Genomic DNA, 17,984 nt, shown 5'->3' on the forward strand with positions numbered 1-17,984 from the left:
CAAATGACATGATTCAAAAAGAAAAACAAAGAAAAGACATAGAAGGACAACTTCCATGAAGGAAGTATAGCCAAACAGTTGCCACATTTTAGCCAATTGGTTAGATGAATTGAAGACACTCTGGACCTTGAGAAAGGTCCATAAAATAACTAGGCATATGAGATGAAATGAATTAGAATAAATTGTTAAGCATAAAAACAACACGAATTAATGAAATTATAGATACTATTCTGCCCAAAGTACACCAAGACTCATTTATACAGCTTGGATCGATTGGTATATCAATTAGGGACTACAGATTGCAGTACTGCCCACAGGGACAATCATTGACAGATAACATATGTCTAAGATGATTGTTCTACTGGCTTTATGCCTGCCTGTTGGCTATTATGCCTGATTTTATTTCTGGCTTTATGCCTACCTGCTGGCCTTGTTTTATGCCTGCCTGCTAGCCTTGTGCCTGACATGACAGATATATACATGTTAGATATACGGATGTTTAACTAGTATACTCCCGTGTATCCAGTCTTTATAGTTTGTTATAGGTTACTTGGGTGCAGATATCAGTAATAAACCTTAAATTTAAATAAGTACATGAAAAGATCACAGGTATAAGTATTAATACTAAACATGAAATAAACGAACAGAAAAGATCCCGATTAACTTAATTGCTTCCAAAGTTCTATAAACATGTAGAAGACTATAAATTCATGAAATCTACATTTCTTTATAAAGTTATACGTGGAATAATTATTTCAATTATTTAGTTATTTTTATTTCAATTTATACACCATTAAGCAATATGCTAAGCGCGTTGGTTTTTGCCACGCGTAGGTACGGAAGATCAGTACCAGCAACAGCAGCAACAGTAGAGTTTATACAAGATTCTGATCAGATCTGCTACAGAATGATTGTCACCTCACCAGTTCATTTTGGTAGGGCTCATGTATAGTTAGATTTTGTATTTTGATTATTGTATTTAACAAATCAGATTGAGATATGTAACAAAATTTTGGATTGTATATATAATTATACATTATTGTAAGTAATGTTATATGAATGAAATATAATTTTATTATTTTGAAAATTTTATGAGTAATGACATGATATGGTACATGAATAATTGATAAGAGAAATGATGGGATGAAATAGATATAATTGATTTTAACAAGTAAATAAGAAAACCCGCCATGCACTAACAAAACAGGGGAGACCCTATCTTAGTCTCCACAAAAATAAGATGTGATAAAAATAAAAATTTTATACGTGGGATAATAAAAATAAATGGACATTAAATTAATAATGCACATGACAAGATAAAATAAAATACTCCGGCACAGAATGTGGCACACCTTGCTCGGCTATACTGTAGACAGGTGAGGGGTGTTACAAATCTAACCTGCAGATTCACTGCTTGAAGACTGAGTCTAGGTCTGGTTCAGTATTTGTGCTGTCTGGGTTACCAGATGTATCACAGCATCGTTCTTTTCATGTGATTGTTTAGTTACAACAATCGATTCATCCATTCTTGATCATTCACTCTCTATTTTACAGGTCTCAGAATCAGGCTCTGATACTATGAAGAAAATTTAAAGGAAAAATTGATGTTCTTTCTCTTTTATATATTTTTTCTTTTTTTATATATTTACACAGATACAGATCTGCTATTTATATTAATGTACATAGAAGCTATTCTAGGAAAGAAGAAACAAATCAGGCTTTTCTAGGCAACTAATCTTTTACAATTATAGTGCACAAATTATGGGATTAAGATCAACTCATTAATTCGCAGATCCCTTATATCATGACAGCTCATGTCAACAAATAATACCTAATTATTTAATTAAATTCTAACAAGGTGAAAATTTTAACATTTCACAAATACTAGTAAGATGAAAATAAAATAAAAATTAAATTGTTATTGAATTATTATATATATATATATTATAATTCGTGTCTCCACGTGGTAGCTAAGTTGAAAAAAATAATTAAAATGGAAATTTTTGGGTAACAAAAATCCAAACCAAATAATTATTTGATTGGGTGAGAAAGTAAAGGCTGTTGAATATTGAGTACCTGTTCAGCCTCATTGTTGAAATAACTATTGAAAAAATTAAAATTTTAAATATATTATTTAAAAAATATTAAAAAATAATTTAAAATTAATTTAATAAATTTTAAATATAAAAATATTAAAATAATAAAATATTTTTTTAAATTATTATTTTTAATAATATTTAAAATAATATTTTTATTAAAAAAAATAATTTTAACCCTCAAAATACAATTCCAAACTAGTACTAAATAGTAATAGAAAAAAACCCCACACCCAAAAGCAAAAGCAGCTGTTTCTTCCTTGTCGGCTAGTAGTACACGGCAATGGCATCCAGTAATTCTGGATCACTCTTAATTACGTTGTCTGCCTGTTTGTTAATTTTTTTTTCTCTTCGCTGAAATTTAAAAAATTGCCGAAGCTTTTAGTTATTTGGGTATATAATTATAAATAGGTCATGAGGAGATAATATAAATGGTAGGAACCAGGACCTTTTAATTGCTTGCTTCTATTTCATTGCATATATGTACATATAATTACGGAATCTTCGCTAATCTCTCTCTTCTTCTCCGAGTCTTTCTCACCCATGACTCGCTTCTGATCTCTCATTACCAGTCGATTTTATTCCTGCAGGTTCGCTATCTTCTGCTTCTCTTTCCTTCTGCTTTCGTTTTCCTCCATTCATTAATTTCCTTCTTTTTTTAATTTTGTTAATGGTATAATAATATTGATTTCATACTTGTTTTCTGGGATTAATTTTCTTTTTTTTAGAAAAAAAAAAGAAAATTAGTGACTGATTTTTTATTTCTGTTTTGCAATGGGAATGCTACACATCGTTTTCTTTGGACTGTGTAAAGTTGAGATCCATGAAAGATGATCATATATGCTCATCCGTGATTTCTTCTTTTTCTTTTTTTATTTTTTATATTCAACTTTTGTTGGATCATGGAGAATACGTAATGAGTAACTGCAGGATGATATTCCTTTTTTCTTCCTCTCTTGACCAATGGTTGGAGTAGTCGTAATGGTTTTGGCTTTTTCTTAATTATTATTATTATTATTATTAATAATAACCCTTTTAATTTTTATTATATATAAAATGAGAAAAATTCAAAATCAAAATCAAATCCAAAGTCTGATTTCCCATTTTGATTGAAAAACTACCATATAAGAAACAGAGTTATATACGTAACTTGTTCTTCTTTCATTATTTTTCCTTGTATTTTCCCATGTCAATTCCTTTAAATTTTTAAGGATGTTCTTCAAATTTGATTTGATTATAATATTTAATTAAAAAAAAAAAAGAAAGAAAAGAACAAAATTTATTCTGTTACCTTCACAATATTCGAAGGAAACAATTTGATTTCAACGCATAACTATATTAAAAAAGACAGCATGAGATCTCACTGTCACAGTATAGTAAACAAATTTTAGGTGAAAATAAATAATAAAAGAAGAACGATTAATGATTGTCCCACACCCACTGTGCCTTCAACTTTGTCCACCAGTATTTTTAAAATACAAGTTCCATTTTACCCTTTAGATCCTATGGCTACTTTCCTTCTTTTTTTTTTTCACCAATCTAATGATTCTATGATGCTAAATCTATCCATATTATTAATCACATACAGTAATTAACCTCTAATTTATCTTAAACATTATTAATTTCCTTTCACATCAATAATGAGACTTTGGAATATTATAGTTGATGGGATGGAGCTTTCGATCGTGTTCCCTTGTCATCATATTTGGTCTAATATTCTTAATTATGTTGGCCATGTGTCTGAAATCTGTAAATCTTCCATCTGATTTGCATCTAGATTCTTGGGTGCTATATGGGTTTGAATCAAGAGCCCAATTGCATACACATCACAGATACAAAGATAAAAAAAAAAAAAAAAAAAATTTCAAAGTGGAGAAGTTATGAGATTCCAATCAAAGCTCAGATACTAATTCTGTTAAGGCAATATTTCTTTTTAGTTTTGACTCTAAATTCACACAAGTCTCCACGCCTTATTCTCACTCTGTAACCTTCAACTCAGTACCTCATAATACTGACAAGTGGTGGTTTCCTTCATGGATCTTTCCTCCCCTATTTATATGGAATTTCACATCATGTTACCCAAAGTTTTATACTTTTAGCTTTTTCTTTTTTTATTAAAAAAATAAAGGGCTAGATGATCTTGTATTTGATTAGTGAAAACTGAAAACAGTCTCTTTCTAATTAAAAGAAATGTTGCATACAGTTCTTGTAAAGCAAAAAATCTCTTGCATTGGGATGTCAATTTTATTTTTTAAATAAATAATTTTAACATAAACCGCTTGCTTTTTTTTTTTTTTTTTTTTTTTTTCAGCTTTCTGAGTTTTATTTCTTTGTCCTAACTTTGCTTCTCTTTTGTTTGTCTGTCTGTTTGCAGTGCTCCTTCCCAGGATTTTCCTTCTGTTCCACTGAAGACATTAGCGCACATTGTAAGGGTTCAAGTAGAAAAAACAGGCGCAGAAAAAGAAAAAAGATAAGGAGATAGCAACAAACAAAGCAAATCAAAGCAGGGAAGAATATACATTTCTGAAAAAGAGTTACAAAAAAAAAAAAAAAAAAAACAGACGAGATGGGTTTCTGGACATTGTTTGAGGTGGCATCTATGCCAATTTTACAAGTTCTACTAATCAGTATTTTGGGAGCTCTCATGGCAACTAATTACTGTAATCTTCTTACTACGGATGCTAGAAGATCCTTAAACAAGGTAATCATTATCTCAAATGAACCTGCTTCTAATAAATTCTGTTGCCCTTTTCTGTTTCTTTTCCTCAAATGTCAGATTTCGTTTTTGCCAACGCAGATTGTGTTCATGGTGTTTACACCTTCTCTTATGTTTGCTTGTCTGGCAAAAACTGTGACACTCCAGGACATCATCTCATGGTAGGCTAAAATAAATATTCGATTTCTTGCAATACATGGGAATGTTAGAAAACTTTATATGGAAATAATAATCACAATAAACTATTGAACTTTATGCACTAATAAATTGATGCATTCCATTAAGCTAGAAAGTTTATTTAAACATAATCTTATGGTTGATCATTTTGTTTCAGGTGGTTTATGCCTGTTAATATTGGAATCACCTTCTTGATTGGAGGGATTCTTGGGTGGATAGTGGTTAAGATTCTGAAACCTCAGCCTCATCTTGAAGGGCTTGTTATTGCTACGTGTTCAACAGGTAACTCAATGGGAGGCTTTTTCCTTTTTCTTGCTTTCTTGCATCTATTCTATTACTGTACGTGTAGATTCAAATCCTGGTAGCTCTCTGTACTTTTATTTATTTTATTTTTTTTTTTAAATCAGGAAACTTGGGAAATCTTCTCCTGATAGTTGTACCTGCAATCTGTAATGAGGATGGAAGTCCATTTGATAGTGCCACTTGCAGCTCTCTTGGACTCTCATATGCATCTTTCTCTATGGCGGTAATGCAATAACTTCACCATGATGATTCTAAAAAACACTGTTGATTGATTGGCTAAACGAATCTTTTCTCTGAGATAATCTTCCTGGATGTTTGATCTCATCATTTCTTATCTGTTTTTGACTACTGCAGCTTGGTGGTTTGTACATCTGGACTTACACTTACCATCTGATACGGTCTTCAGCTGTGAAATTGGAAGCAATCAAAGCAGCTGATGAGGTTTCAAAAGCACCCAACAACGATTTGGAGGCTAGTCAGGAAACTCACCTTCTCAAGGAAGAAGATCAAGAGCATGTTGCAACAACTGTGGCATCAACCAAGTCCATTGGTGATGATACAGAAAGCCAAGCTGTAAGTGCATGTCCTCTGCAGAATGCAGTTTGCATTTCCTTGTATATGCACAAATTTTCAATAATAGCCACAATAACAGACTTCTGCTTCAGATTGTTTCCCAAGCATCTCTCCATGAACATGGAAAAGAGGCATCATTCTGGAGGAAATTGGTAGGATTTCTTCATCAGATTGTGGAGGAGCTCTTGGCACCCCCAACAATTGCTGCAGTGAGTTTCCTAACTTATTTTATTGATTGACAGGACCTGAAATGGTTTGCTACAAAAAATAACTAACGAATTTTAGCTTCATCCATCTTCTATCAGATTTTCGGATTCATCTTCGGAGCAGTAGCATTCCTGAGAAAGCTGATAATTGGTGACAGTGCTCCCTTGCATGTGCTCCAAGACGCCGTCACATTACTTGGGTATGCGTTATAATCTTTTAGCTCATAACGGGTCCATTTAAATTCAATTGTGGCACAGTCCATCTGAAAATGTGGAAATACTTTTATGTAGGGAAGGAACAATTCCTTGTATCACGCTTATACTTGGAGGCAACCTCATTCAAGGTGACAACTAGACCTTCTATATCTCACTGTTCAGTGCTAAAGAAATAAAATAGAATGAAATTTAACTCTGTTTATAAATTGCAAAAAAAAAAAAGGTTTAAAATCATCAAGAATCAAGCCCTGGATCATAGTTGTTACGATTTTTGTTCGTTATGGGATACTTCCTGCAATTGGTATTTGGGTTGTTAAAGCAGCTGGGAGACTTGGCTTTCTTCCATCGGACCCTCTCTACCACTATGTGCTGATGATTCAATATACCCTGCCACCTGCCATGAACATTGGTAAGGAATTATCACATAAATCTATGTATAAAAAAGTAATTAAAGATGGGAACTGACCTTTTCAAAATGAAATGCAGGTACTATGACCCAGCTCTTTAATGTGGGTCAAGAAGAGTGTTCAGTCCTCTTCCTGTGGACATACTTGGTTGCAGCCCTAGCACTAACTGTCTGGTCAACAGTTTTCATGTGGATTTTGTCTTAAGCAAACTAATTAAAAACCACTATAAGCATAGAACGATTATTATAGAATAGAAAAAGCCTAGAAAATTCCTATTAATTGGGATTTTCTTTTTATTTTTTATTTTATATTATTTTCTGCATTATTTTTTTTTTTAAAATTTTTGGTGATTGGTTTGAGAAAAAGCATATGTACAGGCCCATATATGTCACAGGGCTTGCTTGCTTGCTGTAAAAGTTTTCGTTTCTATTTCAGAAGATGAGGAAAAAGGAAAAAAAAAAAAAATTGAGAACTGAGAACTCTGTTTGTTAGGTGAGTCCCTATTTAAGTGAAAATGAGAATGCAGATTAAAAATAAAATTACTCATAAATTTATTAAAATAAAAGTTTAATTTAAAAATTTAATGTATTTTTTTTTTTATACAGAGGAAAGAAAAATTTAATACACTTTGCAACCCGTGTTTTTTAATAACTTGTGGTAAATGATTTTTCTAATAAAGAATTATTATTATTAAGCACTTATATATAAATATATATATAAAGTCAAAATCAAATTACTAAATTCAGCCAAAAGTTATTAAAGAAAAAGTCCAAACAAGTTAATTGTACAGGTCGGGTGAAAAACCTAAAAATACTTGGCCCGTTACAAGGCTGCCTAAAATATCTTACAATCCACACAAACTATAAAGCAGAGCAAGTTGAAGTTTAGCCCCACAACCCATTTCGGCCCAAGGTTTGGTGATGAAACGAACTTTTCTTGTCGATTCTCCAACTAAAACGTTGCAAAAGCTCAGTTAGAGAACATAAGAGAAAGAAGAGATCGCCTTTAAAAATTAAGCAAAAAGATATTACAATATTCGCTAAGAAATACAAAAATAAAACAAAATATGCAAAAATATATATTACGTTATAGAATTTTGCAAATCCTATCCTACCCTCAGAATTTCAAACAAACGCAAGCATGACAGCTTAACAAAATCAATATCAGGTAACTCCCGCATATACTGAGTGGAGAGATAATGCCTCACACAATTTAAAGAAGCGTAAGTTGGAGTTTAGGTCGGTTTGGTTGAGGCTCCACAACCTCCAAGTGAATTTTAACTGGCTGCAAAATACCATAAGAAAGACTACCATCCATCTTCTTGATTTTTTGTTGCTGCTCATCCACAAACCATTCACCACCTCCTTTCTCGCCCTTAGTTGTCAAGTACACTGGTCCTTCTATACCGTACCTGTAGAAAATGATCGTCAGTCCCCTGCATAATGCATATAAACATCGTCCATGCTTTTTGCAGATAGTTAAGATGCATAATGCAGTCAAAACAGAATTATAGGCAAAGAAAGATTGACGATCTAAGGAGTTTAGATTTATGTTCTAAGTTTGACATGGTGCCTTCTTTGGGACTTTAGTCTTTTCCAGTCACATTAGTGATACATTTATCAAAATAATTCTTTTAACTAAATTCCCTCGATTTCAGACACAAACAACCAATTCTGAATCCTACCTCAATTCCCTACCAAATAAAACCCTGATCCCTGAAATTTTCCCAAGCCTCACCAGAGTTTGGAGACAGTGCATTTGAGAAATAAATTGCAAGTACCAGTCAAAGCTTAATCAAAAAGGAAAATAACTGAGACAGATATTTACATAAAAGTGGGGAAAAGGCTAAATGATTAATAGAAAACATCAGCAAAAAGAAAACAGACATACTTGGGTACAAACACTATGAAGCCATTGGACCTTATCTTCACTATTCTGGCCTCTGTGTCTGTGGGCCTACAACAACAAAAGGAGAAAAAAGAAATTCAAAATAGCACAATTGTGTATTTTTGTATGTGAAAGTGTGAGAATTTAGTGGAGAACACCATATACCTTTTTCTGAAGTATATGAGTGTATGGAGCTCCACTGAACCTCGACTTGCCATCTGAGCATTCCTATGCCGGTAATTTAAGTCTGAAAGAGATTCTCAACAAACAAAGTTACTTTTGGCTCAAGATATACATGTGAAATGGATGATATAATGATTAAGTAGTGGCTCACTGCCCATCAAATACAGTTCTAAAGGCATCATTTGGTCAATAATTGAAGAGTGAGTTTAAAATTGGAGATGCTTAAAACACGGTGCGGAAGGCCAGTGGAATCTGAACTCTAAGAAAGAGCATTTGATTGCAGGAAGTGAGAGATTGGACTTATTGTAAACTTGCTCAGTATGAGTTTCAACTTGGAAATACAAACAAACTTCACCTTAAATACTTGCCGAGCATTTATATAGAGTTAACAACAAAGGTTAACAGGAAGTAGTGTGTTGCTTACTGTCAGCAATACTAGTTAACTGGGGTCTGTCTCTGAATACTGTTGGAAGTTTGTATATCCCTAAAGACGCAGCAAGCAACCTATGAACAATGACATCTGCAAGCAAAGAGAGCTCCAAACTCAAATTCCATAATCTTCTTCACCAGGAGAAACTGAACAAGGCTAAAACTATTACTAACCAGCATATCTTCTAATAGGTGATGTGAAATGAGTATATAGAGGTGCCGCAAGACCATAATGATGAAACTCTGGGGGGGTGAGATCCCCACTACAAAAATACACTGCCTGGTTACAAACAAAGTCAGAAGTGCATGTTAAAAACTCATCATATGAAGTATTTTCAAAAATTAACTGTCAAGTGAAATTACCTGTGTCATACACCTCGTTGCCATTATACGGATAAGCTTGTTAAAATATGGATCATCACTCTGGAAAACATGAATTTTGCAAGAAATCAGTCAAGATGATAATACAAGTAAATATAGCAACAGCCAAAAATGACTTAACAAAAACCACAACGTTTCCTGTAAGAATTAGAAACCGGACTGATTCCTTAAAATTAAATGTGTGCATTATGCAAGTCAGTATGCCAGACATTTTTCTAAAACAAATTGGAAACCTAATGAGCAAATCCCTAAGTGTCACAAAAATCATAAAATAGCAGTCGACAAACAATAGTCAACTGATAAGCTAAGCAACTTACAGAAATCATGAGATGTTCCCCATCAAAACACACACACACACGCACACTCACACACACACACACACACCAGGAAAAGATCAACATCTAAATAAGCCAAGAACCAAAGCTTGCTAGTCTGTTAAATTAAATGATGCATATCTTGCAAAAGGTTTTCTTAAATCAGCAAACAATAATTGAATAATTGCATCAACTGTGACAAGAAAAAGATAAATACAATGCCAAAAGAGCCTCACCACAGCACGGTCAAGTGAATCAGCTAGCGCTTTTGATGATGAGATATCCAAGTTCAGACCAACAGAAGCAGCTGTACGCAGCAAAGGTTCAAGCATATCTTTGGTTGGAGTAGGATGACGCCTGTACACAGAACAAAACCTCAGGAAACACAAATGAGACAGTTCAGCTATAGCACAGTTGAAACCAATATGATAACATTGGATGAGTATATTTAGAAAGGCACAACTAACTATAGCAAGGAGAATAAAATGAATGGTGTTCCAACAGTTGCAATGTCTCACTAAAATACTACAACTGCACTATAGAAAGATACCCAAAGAAACCCCACAAAATACATTTCTGTGACATAATAAATAAATCGGGGAAAAATAAAGTGTTCCACACTTCTCATACATCCCATATTATCCTAGATAGAGAAGGAAAGAAATCTGTTTGCTGGAAGTGATCTTTTTTGAACCCGAAATTGCATGATTAGACCCATAGTAAACAAAGAAGAAGCCAGAACAGGACACATCTGAGGATAACACAGCTATTGCAGCGTAGCACTTCCAAAATGAACCAAAAAGTGCTGTTACACCACTTTTCTTGCATAAAGAATCCAAGTCCAACCAACAGTCACAATTTTGCAGCGTTTTCTCATAACTATTTTAGACTTAATGCATCATGCAGCCAAATAACAACCCAAAAGGCTATCTTCAAGAGCCTTGATAGCTGGTGTTCCGTCAGATTGGACCAGGAAAGCAGGGGCAGTTATTCTTTGATTGCATATAGGCCATTTCATGCCCTTTATTGGTAAAGGTATAAACCATAAGAACGAAATTCTGGAAGAACAAGAGATACCAAAAATACTAGAAAATTCATCACTTGACCTTAATAGTGAACACCCTGGAAAATGTTCAAGAATTTGTTGGGCTACAGAAACATTAGCAGCAAGCATAAACTCCTCAACCATTTGGTTTGCTTCTCGAATCTGATACATACCTAAAGAAATAACCCATGCATTACACATATAACTTCACAATGATAGGCAGAATCTTTTTTTTTTTTTTTTTAAATTAATCAACAATATAATGTTCATGATAATGATTATTTCTACCAACATAAAACAGATACAGTTATTTGGGGCTTTTGTGCTTAAAGGTGATTATGTGCAAATAATACAAAGATCCATAAGCAAATAGCTTGATGATGGAATTATAACTCTTAAAATGTCTTCCCTACAGTTCACTATGCATGCTGACCAGCAGAGGGGGAAAATTAGACAAAACACTATTTCAAGCTTATGAAGCAGCAATGTGCTGCAGGAATTCTGGAACATATGGAGTTAAATTTACTCGTATTGATAAGAAAATAGCATATATCCTTAGCAAAAGTAAACTTCCATTTGAAGATTTTGGATTAACATTATTGATTTTGTTCAAGTTAAGAAAGCAAATAACTTGCTGTTTGGATAACATACCAATGTCAAGAGGATCATGAGTCTCTGTATCAATCTGAAACTTGACTTCAGCAGAAGCAAGAGTTAGTGCTCCTCTCTCAATTCTTCTCTGCCTCATTATCTGCAGAATCATACATAACAAGAAACTTATCAGAGCAAAACAGGCTGCAAAATGCAAATTGATTCCTTTGCATAGACCCCAGTGAATAAAATAATTAAAGCAAGCCTTCAAACAAGCACACCTTTGCCAAAGCATTTATATTTCTCAAATCTTTAGTTACTGGATCCATCAACCGACTGCAAATAGCATAAGAACAATTAGAACCAACACACAAAGCAAAATAAGACATTTTCAAAAGGGAAACAGAGTAATTCCAAAATTTTTTGTGCCACAAATTCAAAAGGCTTGCACACTCCTCTTGGAAGAAAGCATAGACGTAAATTTGAAACTCTGCCTAGATTTTTGTAAAGCAATATTCACATTTTGTTGCCATTAAAGCAAGAAAATGCACTGTAGGCTCATTTATTCTATTTTCAAACTTCAAAAAGACCAGTTTACAGGTGAAGGCCTTGATCAAACCAGTGTAGATTGCTTACAGTTTCTTGTTTCATTTATCTGAGCTATTGTTCCCTCTGGCGTTGTCCCTGGATTAATAGGCATTTGTCAAAGATGAATTCTAAAATGCCAGGTTTGAATTTGATAACAAAGTTATTGGTCATTAGTATTAAACAGCATCATAATTAGCTCTAACAAGGGCTATTTAGTTGAGCATGACTCATCACTGTAAAGTTCCAGATCTCCACTTCAAAGTTTCTACATCTCAACTTCCCCCAGACCTAATATGAACATAAAACTAGCGAAAATCAAATACACTTCAAAGAAATCTCATAGATTTTTTCTGACTATTATTCTGCATATATCTGTCTAATCAACTCATGTTCTGCAAATTTTCACTAGGACCCTGTCAACTCTCAATCCATCTTGTGGATTGACAACCTTCTGGATGAAGTAATGGTGGCTTTTCATCATTCACAACCATGTAGCGCTTACTACAACTGCAGAATGATGAAACAACATAAATATATGCCAATTCACTTCTTATGAAGACAGATAGCGATTGTCATAATTGAACATGATGTGATATTTAGTCGAATAAAAGGTCTAGGACAAAATATAAATTACATTACTACTCAGCTAATATTGGGATTGAAAAGTACCTATCATCCATCCTAGCCTGTGCTTCAACATAAGACAATGCTGCACAAGATTTTATGACACTTTTTGTGTATCTTGTAGAAATTATCTCTGCTTCAGCATTCATTTCCTGCAACACAGATTAACCATTAAAGCAAGAATCCAAATAACATTCCTAGATATATTTAAACAAAATGTGTGTTTCGTCTTGCATTGATGCATATGCATGGGTGTTCATACCATAAAGAACCAAATTAGAAAAAAGCAGGGAGATGCTTGGAGGGGAAATCCCTCTTCAAGGTTTGTGTGTGTGTGTGTGTGTGTGTGTGTGTGTGAGAGAGAGAGAGAGAGAGAGAGAGAGAGAGCAAGGGATAAGGTAGACTAAGATCACTTTCGTAACTAATTTATTAGTTGCTGCCCACCTGACCTCTCAAATTCTTTGTATTATGATTATGTCTCATTTGACAGAGACAGTATCACAGGTCATGGGAAATTTTGCCCCAAAGAGAACTGAACTGGTAAACAATGGTAGCTCCACACTGCCAAATTCAAATTAGTTTGGCATGGAAGCTTGCTCAACTACTCAATGATATTAATAAATTTGCATACCAGATACATGCTTCCACATTCCAGAAAGAGTATCCACACGGACCACACACTGGATAATTTTGAATTCGCAGAATTTAGCTTTGACTTAGTTAATTTATTCTCAAACAAATGATTTCTATTATAAAGGAAATGGAAATGCTACCACAGCTGCCTTATAACGGTTAAGAATCAAAGAACATACCCAAATAACAGAAAATGCTAGCCTTTCCACATCAGCTCGAAGAGAACATATATCTATAAAATAAAACTCGTTATTAAGTGATCTTCAGTTCCCCAAATAAAAACAGTATATCAACAGTCATGCATACCAGCATCACTTAAAATATGCCCAGGTAAGGAAAAAAAAAAGGAGGGGTGGGGGGAGGGGGGTAAGCACCTTCTGTTAGTGGTTTTGGAAGCATGTCAATACGACGCTCAACAAGGTACACAGATGTGCCTCTTTGTGTAGCCTCATCATCAAGCGGGGAGCCCAGATGAACGAAGTTTGTTACATCAGCAATGTCTAAATTAATAACATTGTAGAAAAACAAAGGAGATAGTTTTTTGCACTTATAACAACCTAAAAGCATGGCATCCCACTGAGAAAATTAATTTAGTCATTAGGCAAACAGGACCTCTAGAAGAAGTTAAAGCTGACGGTTGCATTGCTTTTTCTTCATCTTTGGTTATTCTGTGCGGGCGTGCGTGCGTGCGTGTGTGTGTGTGTTGTGTTGGGGAGTGTTCACAGCTAAAATTAAAGTCAGTATGAAAGAGGATACGAACTCCAACTTCAAAATTTCCATTTGGAAGCATTGTACAGTGTAGTGCATCATCAATATCCTTGCATCCTGCATATGACATAAGCATATATGCATAAGAAAACATGCAGCCAAATTAATTCCATTAATATTAATACAGTGACGAAGATAAATCCATACTAGACAGGCCAAAAAATCATGAACCTGGCGGGTCAACACTAAAGACACGCAAATGCCGTAGGTCTGTCCTAATAGGATTCACCAAATCTTGTTCAGAAATTGACCATGGTAATGGTGGCAAGCATGCCAAAACTTGAGCAGAAAATGGTCTTGCATCTATATCATTCTCTATCAAGACAACCTGTAGAATCAATAACATAATATGCCCCAGGAACCATATTAACAAAATCAGCAGCAGCAATTTAAAAATAAAAACACTCCCCAGTCCCCCTTTCAGTCTTATACACACACGCACCCTTACAAGCAGATGAAATAATTACTACGAACCTCAGTTTCAGTATCTCTATCACCTATCTCTCCTATACTTCGTACATAATGACCAGAAGGATAACGTGATTGACGGTCCCAAGAATCAACAGCCACAATAATTCTTTTGTCCAGAAGATTTTCAAGCTGCCGGGTTTGAATTCGAATCTTAGGAATTCTTCTATCTTTGGAGACAAAGAGAGCATAGACAAGACCACCACTTCCTGCAGGCATTCGCATTGGCTCCAGAGATCCACAATAGCTATTATTTAAATAGAAAACAAAATCAATAAGTCAATAAGGTTAAAAAATGAATACTGATTTTGCCATAGATTGTAAAACGATATTCTATAAACATATAAGATCATAACAATGCACCATAGGCCTGAAAGAAGATGAAGGAAAGGACTTTATATGGCTAAACAAAGAAATTACATATTCTGTGATTCCAGAAGCACGGCATTTACAGAATTCTATCATGAATCCTAAAAGACAGATATGCATCTTGCTTCAAGCATGATACTACGTAAATATAGCACCACAAATATCATTATGACAGAGCTTGTTCACTTCAATGGTGCAAGAGAGAACTGAATGTAACTTTTTTCTGCAACGAATTGATGATGCAAGATGCACACGCAGAAACACTACTTACGAATGCCAATTACGCTTAATGATGCCAACAACACGACCACACGGATGACCAGAGATATGATTTTTGCCACTAGCAGAACCTCCTGATACTGGATTCATAGTTCTAGGGGCATCATCCGCACTGTTTGGAACTAGATGAACTTCTTCATCATCATTATCATCTACAAGGGAGAAAGAAACTAGCTAAGAAAACTCAATAATGCAATGCTCAACAACATAACAAATAAGATTGATCTAATCAAGAGTCAAAGGAGACCAAACTTTTCTGCTTTCAAATTCAACTCTCAGTATAAATTATAAGCAGCATGGGGTATAGTAATCTTTGCAATTCAGAAAGGTAAAACAAAAAGTGACAGTAGTGCATCACTTCAAGAGTAAAGATACCAACAGTCACAACCCACTTCACCTCCACCCACAAGGAAAAAAGAAAAGGCAAAAGAAGAGAATGACAGCTGACATACCTTCATCTGCTATAGACAAAGATCCATCTTCACGCCACTGATCCTGGGGAAGAATTTCCACTGCCACTATATCACCATCAAAAGCCCTATTCATATTTCCACGCCCATAAATGACTATTTCATCGCCAATGCTCTCACTGCCAACATATGCTTCAAATGGATTATAACGATTAACGCGAAGTTTTCCCTGATGATATATTCCGCTGGTCAAACCAGCAGTAATCTCTGACATGGGCTTATGCTGAACAAAGAAAAGAGTGCAGACAATTTTGTGAATTTCATATTTCTTTCATACCAAACAAACCTAAAATCCTAAGAGCAAGCGACCTGTAGAGCAATACCTCTGAATAAACAACCTTCCTCTTTGAAGGTCTCAAATCTTCAACTTCCTCCATGACTACATCCTCAGAAGCAGGCTGAGCAAGAAGGTCAAGCAAAGCTGGTTGACCCAATGATTTCACGTAAGACTCAACTGAAAGAAAGTAATAATTTACAAGTGAGCTTTGTACAGAACTACAGATAAGTAAATCCACCAAATTACTGCAATAATAATAAGCTCTAGTCAAATCTTTCGGATATCAAACTCATTCAGGAGGTGGCTGTGTTACATAAAAAGTTATTTTACATACTTGTCTCTGCAGAAACACCCTCTTCAGTAGCCTTCCTCTTATTTTCCCTATCATTAGTGAGAAGTAAAACCTTTGCTGCATCTCCAAGATGACTCTGATACCATCTGGTAGCAACCCTAATTGCTGAATCATGCAATTTTCAGATATCACATTGAAAAATCAGAAATGCATGGGAATCATTGAAACAGCATGTTTTATACATGAAAGCATAGATTACATAACATGGCAGTAAGGTGACAAATATCAACGAGTAAAGCACACCATTATATTGCATGAAAAAGCATTATCAGTATTACTGAATACAAAAATGGCAAACCTCTATCATTTCGATCATTAGGGCTTTCTCCACTCATGTTCTGAACATATGTATCCCTAAAGAGTAAAAGGAATCAATTAATAACTGAAACCCAATCAACAAAGAAATTAGAGCACCAGTAACACACTTGGCTACAGAGAAAACAGACCTATGGAATTCATTGGAGAAAACAAAAAATTTCCTAGCAGGATTGCTGCAGAGGGCACGAATTCTATTATAAATAGCACTATTCTTGTTCTTCACCTCTTGAAGTACAACTGATAACACAACCACATCTTCAATAGCTGGATTCTCAAGCAAATCAATCTGAAAGGAACAATAGCATCGGTTCCAATCCCAATAACCAAAAAAATAAAAAATAAAAATCAATAGAAAAGAAGTTACCTGATTGAGAACAACATTAGTGTCAAGAACAAGGATAGTGGAAGCAGAAGCAGTCAAGCGAGCAGCAGAGGTATCGCATACTTTACAAAATGAAGCTCCACAGTAAATGTCATCTCTGAGATACACTTCTCTTACGTGCTGCGAAAATCAAAAAATAAAAATAAAAATAGAGATTAGGGTTTAAGAGATAGAGGGTGAAGGAGGTGAATTGAGAGGAAACCTTTTGAATTTTGCCTCCTCGAGTCTTCTTACTGAAGGTTTTACTGTGTAACATGTCGAGCAGAAAACGATTGGTGTAGTTATATAATTGTCTTCTTCTTCTTCTTCTTCTTCCTCTCTTGTAGCTAGGCTAAGCCCAATTCTGTAGTGCAATACTAGCGCGAGCTCCTGGGTTCTCTGCAGCTGAACGGGCTGTGAACCGGTGCAAGGGTTTCACTTCTAATATAGCACCCTTTTTTTTTTTTTTTAATCTAAAATTAAAAAATTTATTTAGGATTCCTGTCTTTTAATTATTCTTCGTATTAACGAAAATGGATATTATTGGTATATACTAAAAGAGGGAAATTTTTTTACTGAGAACAGCCCGCTTTCATTTTTTTTTTCTTTTTAATTTATATTTAGTCATTATTATTATTATTATTATTATTATTATTATTATACTTACTTTTATATATTTTTTTCTTTTTTTCATATATTTATTTTTATATTTTTTTAGTTTTTACATAATAATTTAAGAAGATTTTTTTTATTGTCATTAGTAATTATAATAAATATAGTTATATATATTATTTTTTATTTGCGTATTAAAGTAATAATATGTTTGCATTGTTTTTCTTTATAGATACGTTTGAATTCTTTAATACCTTAACCAAATACATATTTTGTAAAATTATTATATTTTTAGACGACTTAAATGTATATAATTTATTAAATATATAACATAAATAATA

General features: G+C 34.1%; 2 protein-coding genes across 6 annotated transcripts; one reads left to right on the forward strand and one right to left on the reverse strand.

Annotated features, from left to right (window-relative positions):
• The first annotated feature begins 2,475 nt into the window (after window positions 1-2,475).
• Window positions 2,476-6,997, forward strand: LOC110672825 (protein PIN-LIKES 7). 3 transcript variants are annotated; one of them, XM_021835717.2, is made up of 11 exons: window positions 2,476-2,686; window positions 4,471-4,797; window positions 4,894-4,973; window positions 5,147-5,271; window positions 5,397-5,515; window positions 5,647-5,865; window positions 5,958-6,074; window positions 6,171-6,271; window positions 6,363-6,415; window positions 6,511-6,696; window positions 6,774-6,997. In XM_021835717.2, the coding sequence occupies exons 2-11, from the start codon at window positions 4,663-4,665 to the stop codon at window positions 6,896-6,898; spliced, it is 1,260 nt and encodes a 419-aa protein (XP_021691409.2). In that variant the 5' UTR covers window positions 2,476-2,686; window positions 4,471-4,662; the 3' UTR covers window positions 6,899-6,997. The 3 variants fall into 3 exon arrangements, with proteins under 3 accessions (XP_021691409.2, XP_021691410.2, XP_058009051.1); XM_021835718.2 differs by lacking the exon at window positions 2,476-2,686 and adding an exon at window positions 4,067-4,117; XM_058153068.1 differs by lacking the exons at window positions 2,476-2,686; window positions 4,894-4,973 and having other exon boundaries at window positions 4,652-4,797.
• A 431-nt stretch (window positions 6,998-7,428) lies between these two features.
• Window positions 7,429-17,489, reverse strand: LOC110672822 (exosome complex exonuclease RRP44 homolog A). Of its 3 annotated transcripts, none has more exons than XR_002498377.2 (25): window positions 17,255-17,489; window positions 17,035-17,172; window positions 16,799-16,956; window positions 16,651-16,706; window positions 16,335-16,457; window positions 16,047-16,177; window positions 15,706-15,946; window positions 15,246-15,405; window positions 14,612-14,852; window positions 14,309-14,465; window positions 14,126-14,194; window positions 13,744-13,869; window positions 13,549-13,601; window positions 12,782-12,888; window positions 11,806-11,860; window positions 11,585-11,684; window positions 10,995-11,106; window positions 10,125-10,245; window positions 9,557-9,616; window positions 9,368-9,473; window positions 9,189-9,284; window positions 8,747-8,828; window positions 8,585-8,650; window positions 7,809-8,105; window positions 7,429-7,645 (listed from the first exon to the last, which is right to left on the reverse strand). XR_002498377.2 is itself a non-coding variant. In XM_021835711.2 (25 exons), the coding sequence occupies exons 1-24, from the start codon at window positions 17,306-17,308 to the stop codon at window positions 7,907-7,909; spliced, it is 2,811 nt and encodes a 936-aa protein (XP_021691403.2). In that variant the 5' UTR covers window positions 17,309-17,489; the 3' UTR covers window positions 7,429-7,645; window positions 7,902-7,906. The 3 variants fall into 3 exon arrangements, 2 of the variants coding, with proteins under 2 accessions (XP_021691403.2, XP_058009050.1); XM_021835711.2 differs by having other exon boundaries at window positions 7,902-8,105; XM_058153067.1 differs by having other exon boundaries at window positions 7,429-8,105.
• Window positions 17,490-17,984: the final 495 nt, after the last annotated feature.

This window comes from Hevea brasiliensis, chromosome 9, assembly GCF_030052815.1.
Source record: "Hevea brasiliensis isolate MT/VB/25A 57/8 chromosome 9, ASM3005281v1, whole genome shotgun sequence".
Classification (NCBI taxonomy): domain Eukaryota; kingdom Viridiplantae; phylum Streptophyta; class Magnoliopsida; order Malpighiales; family Euphorbiaceae; genus Hevea; species Hevea brasiliensis.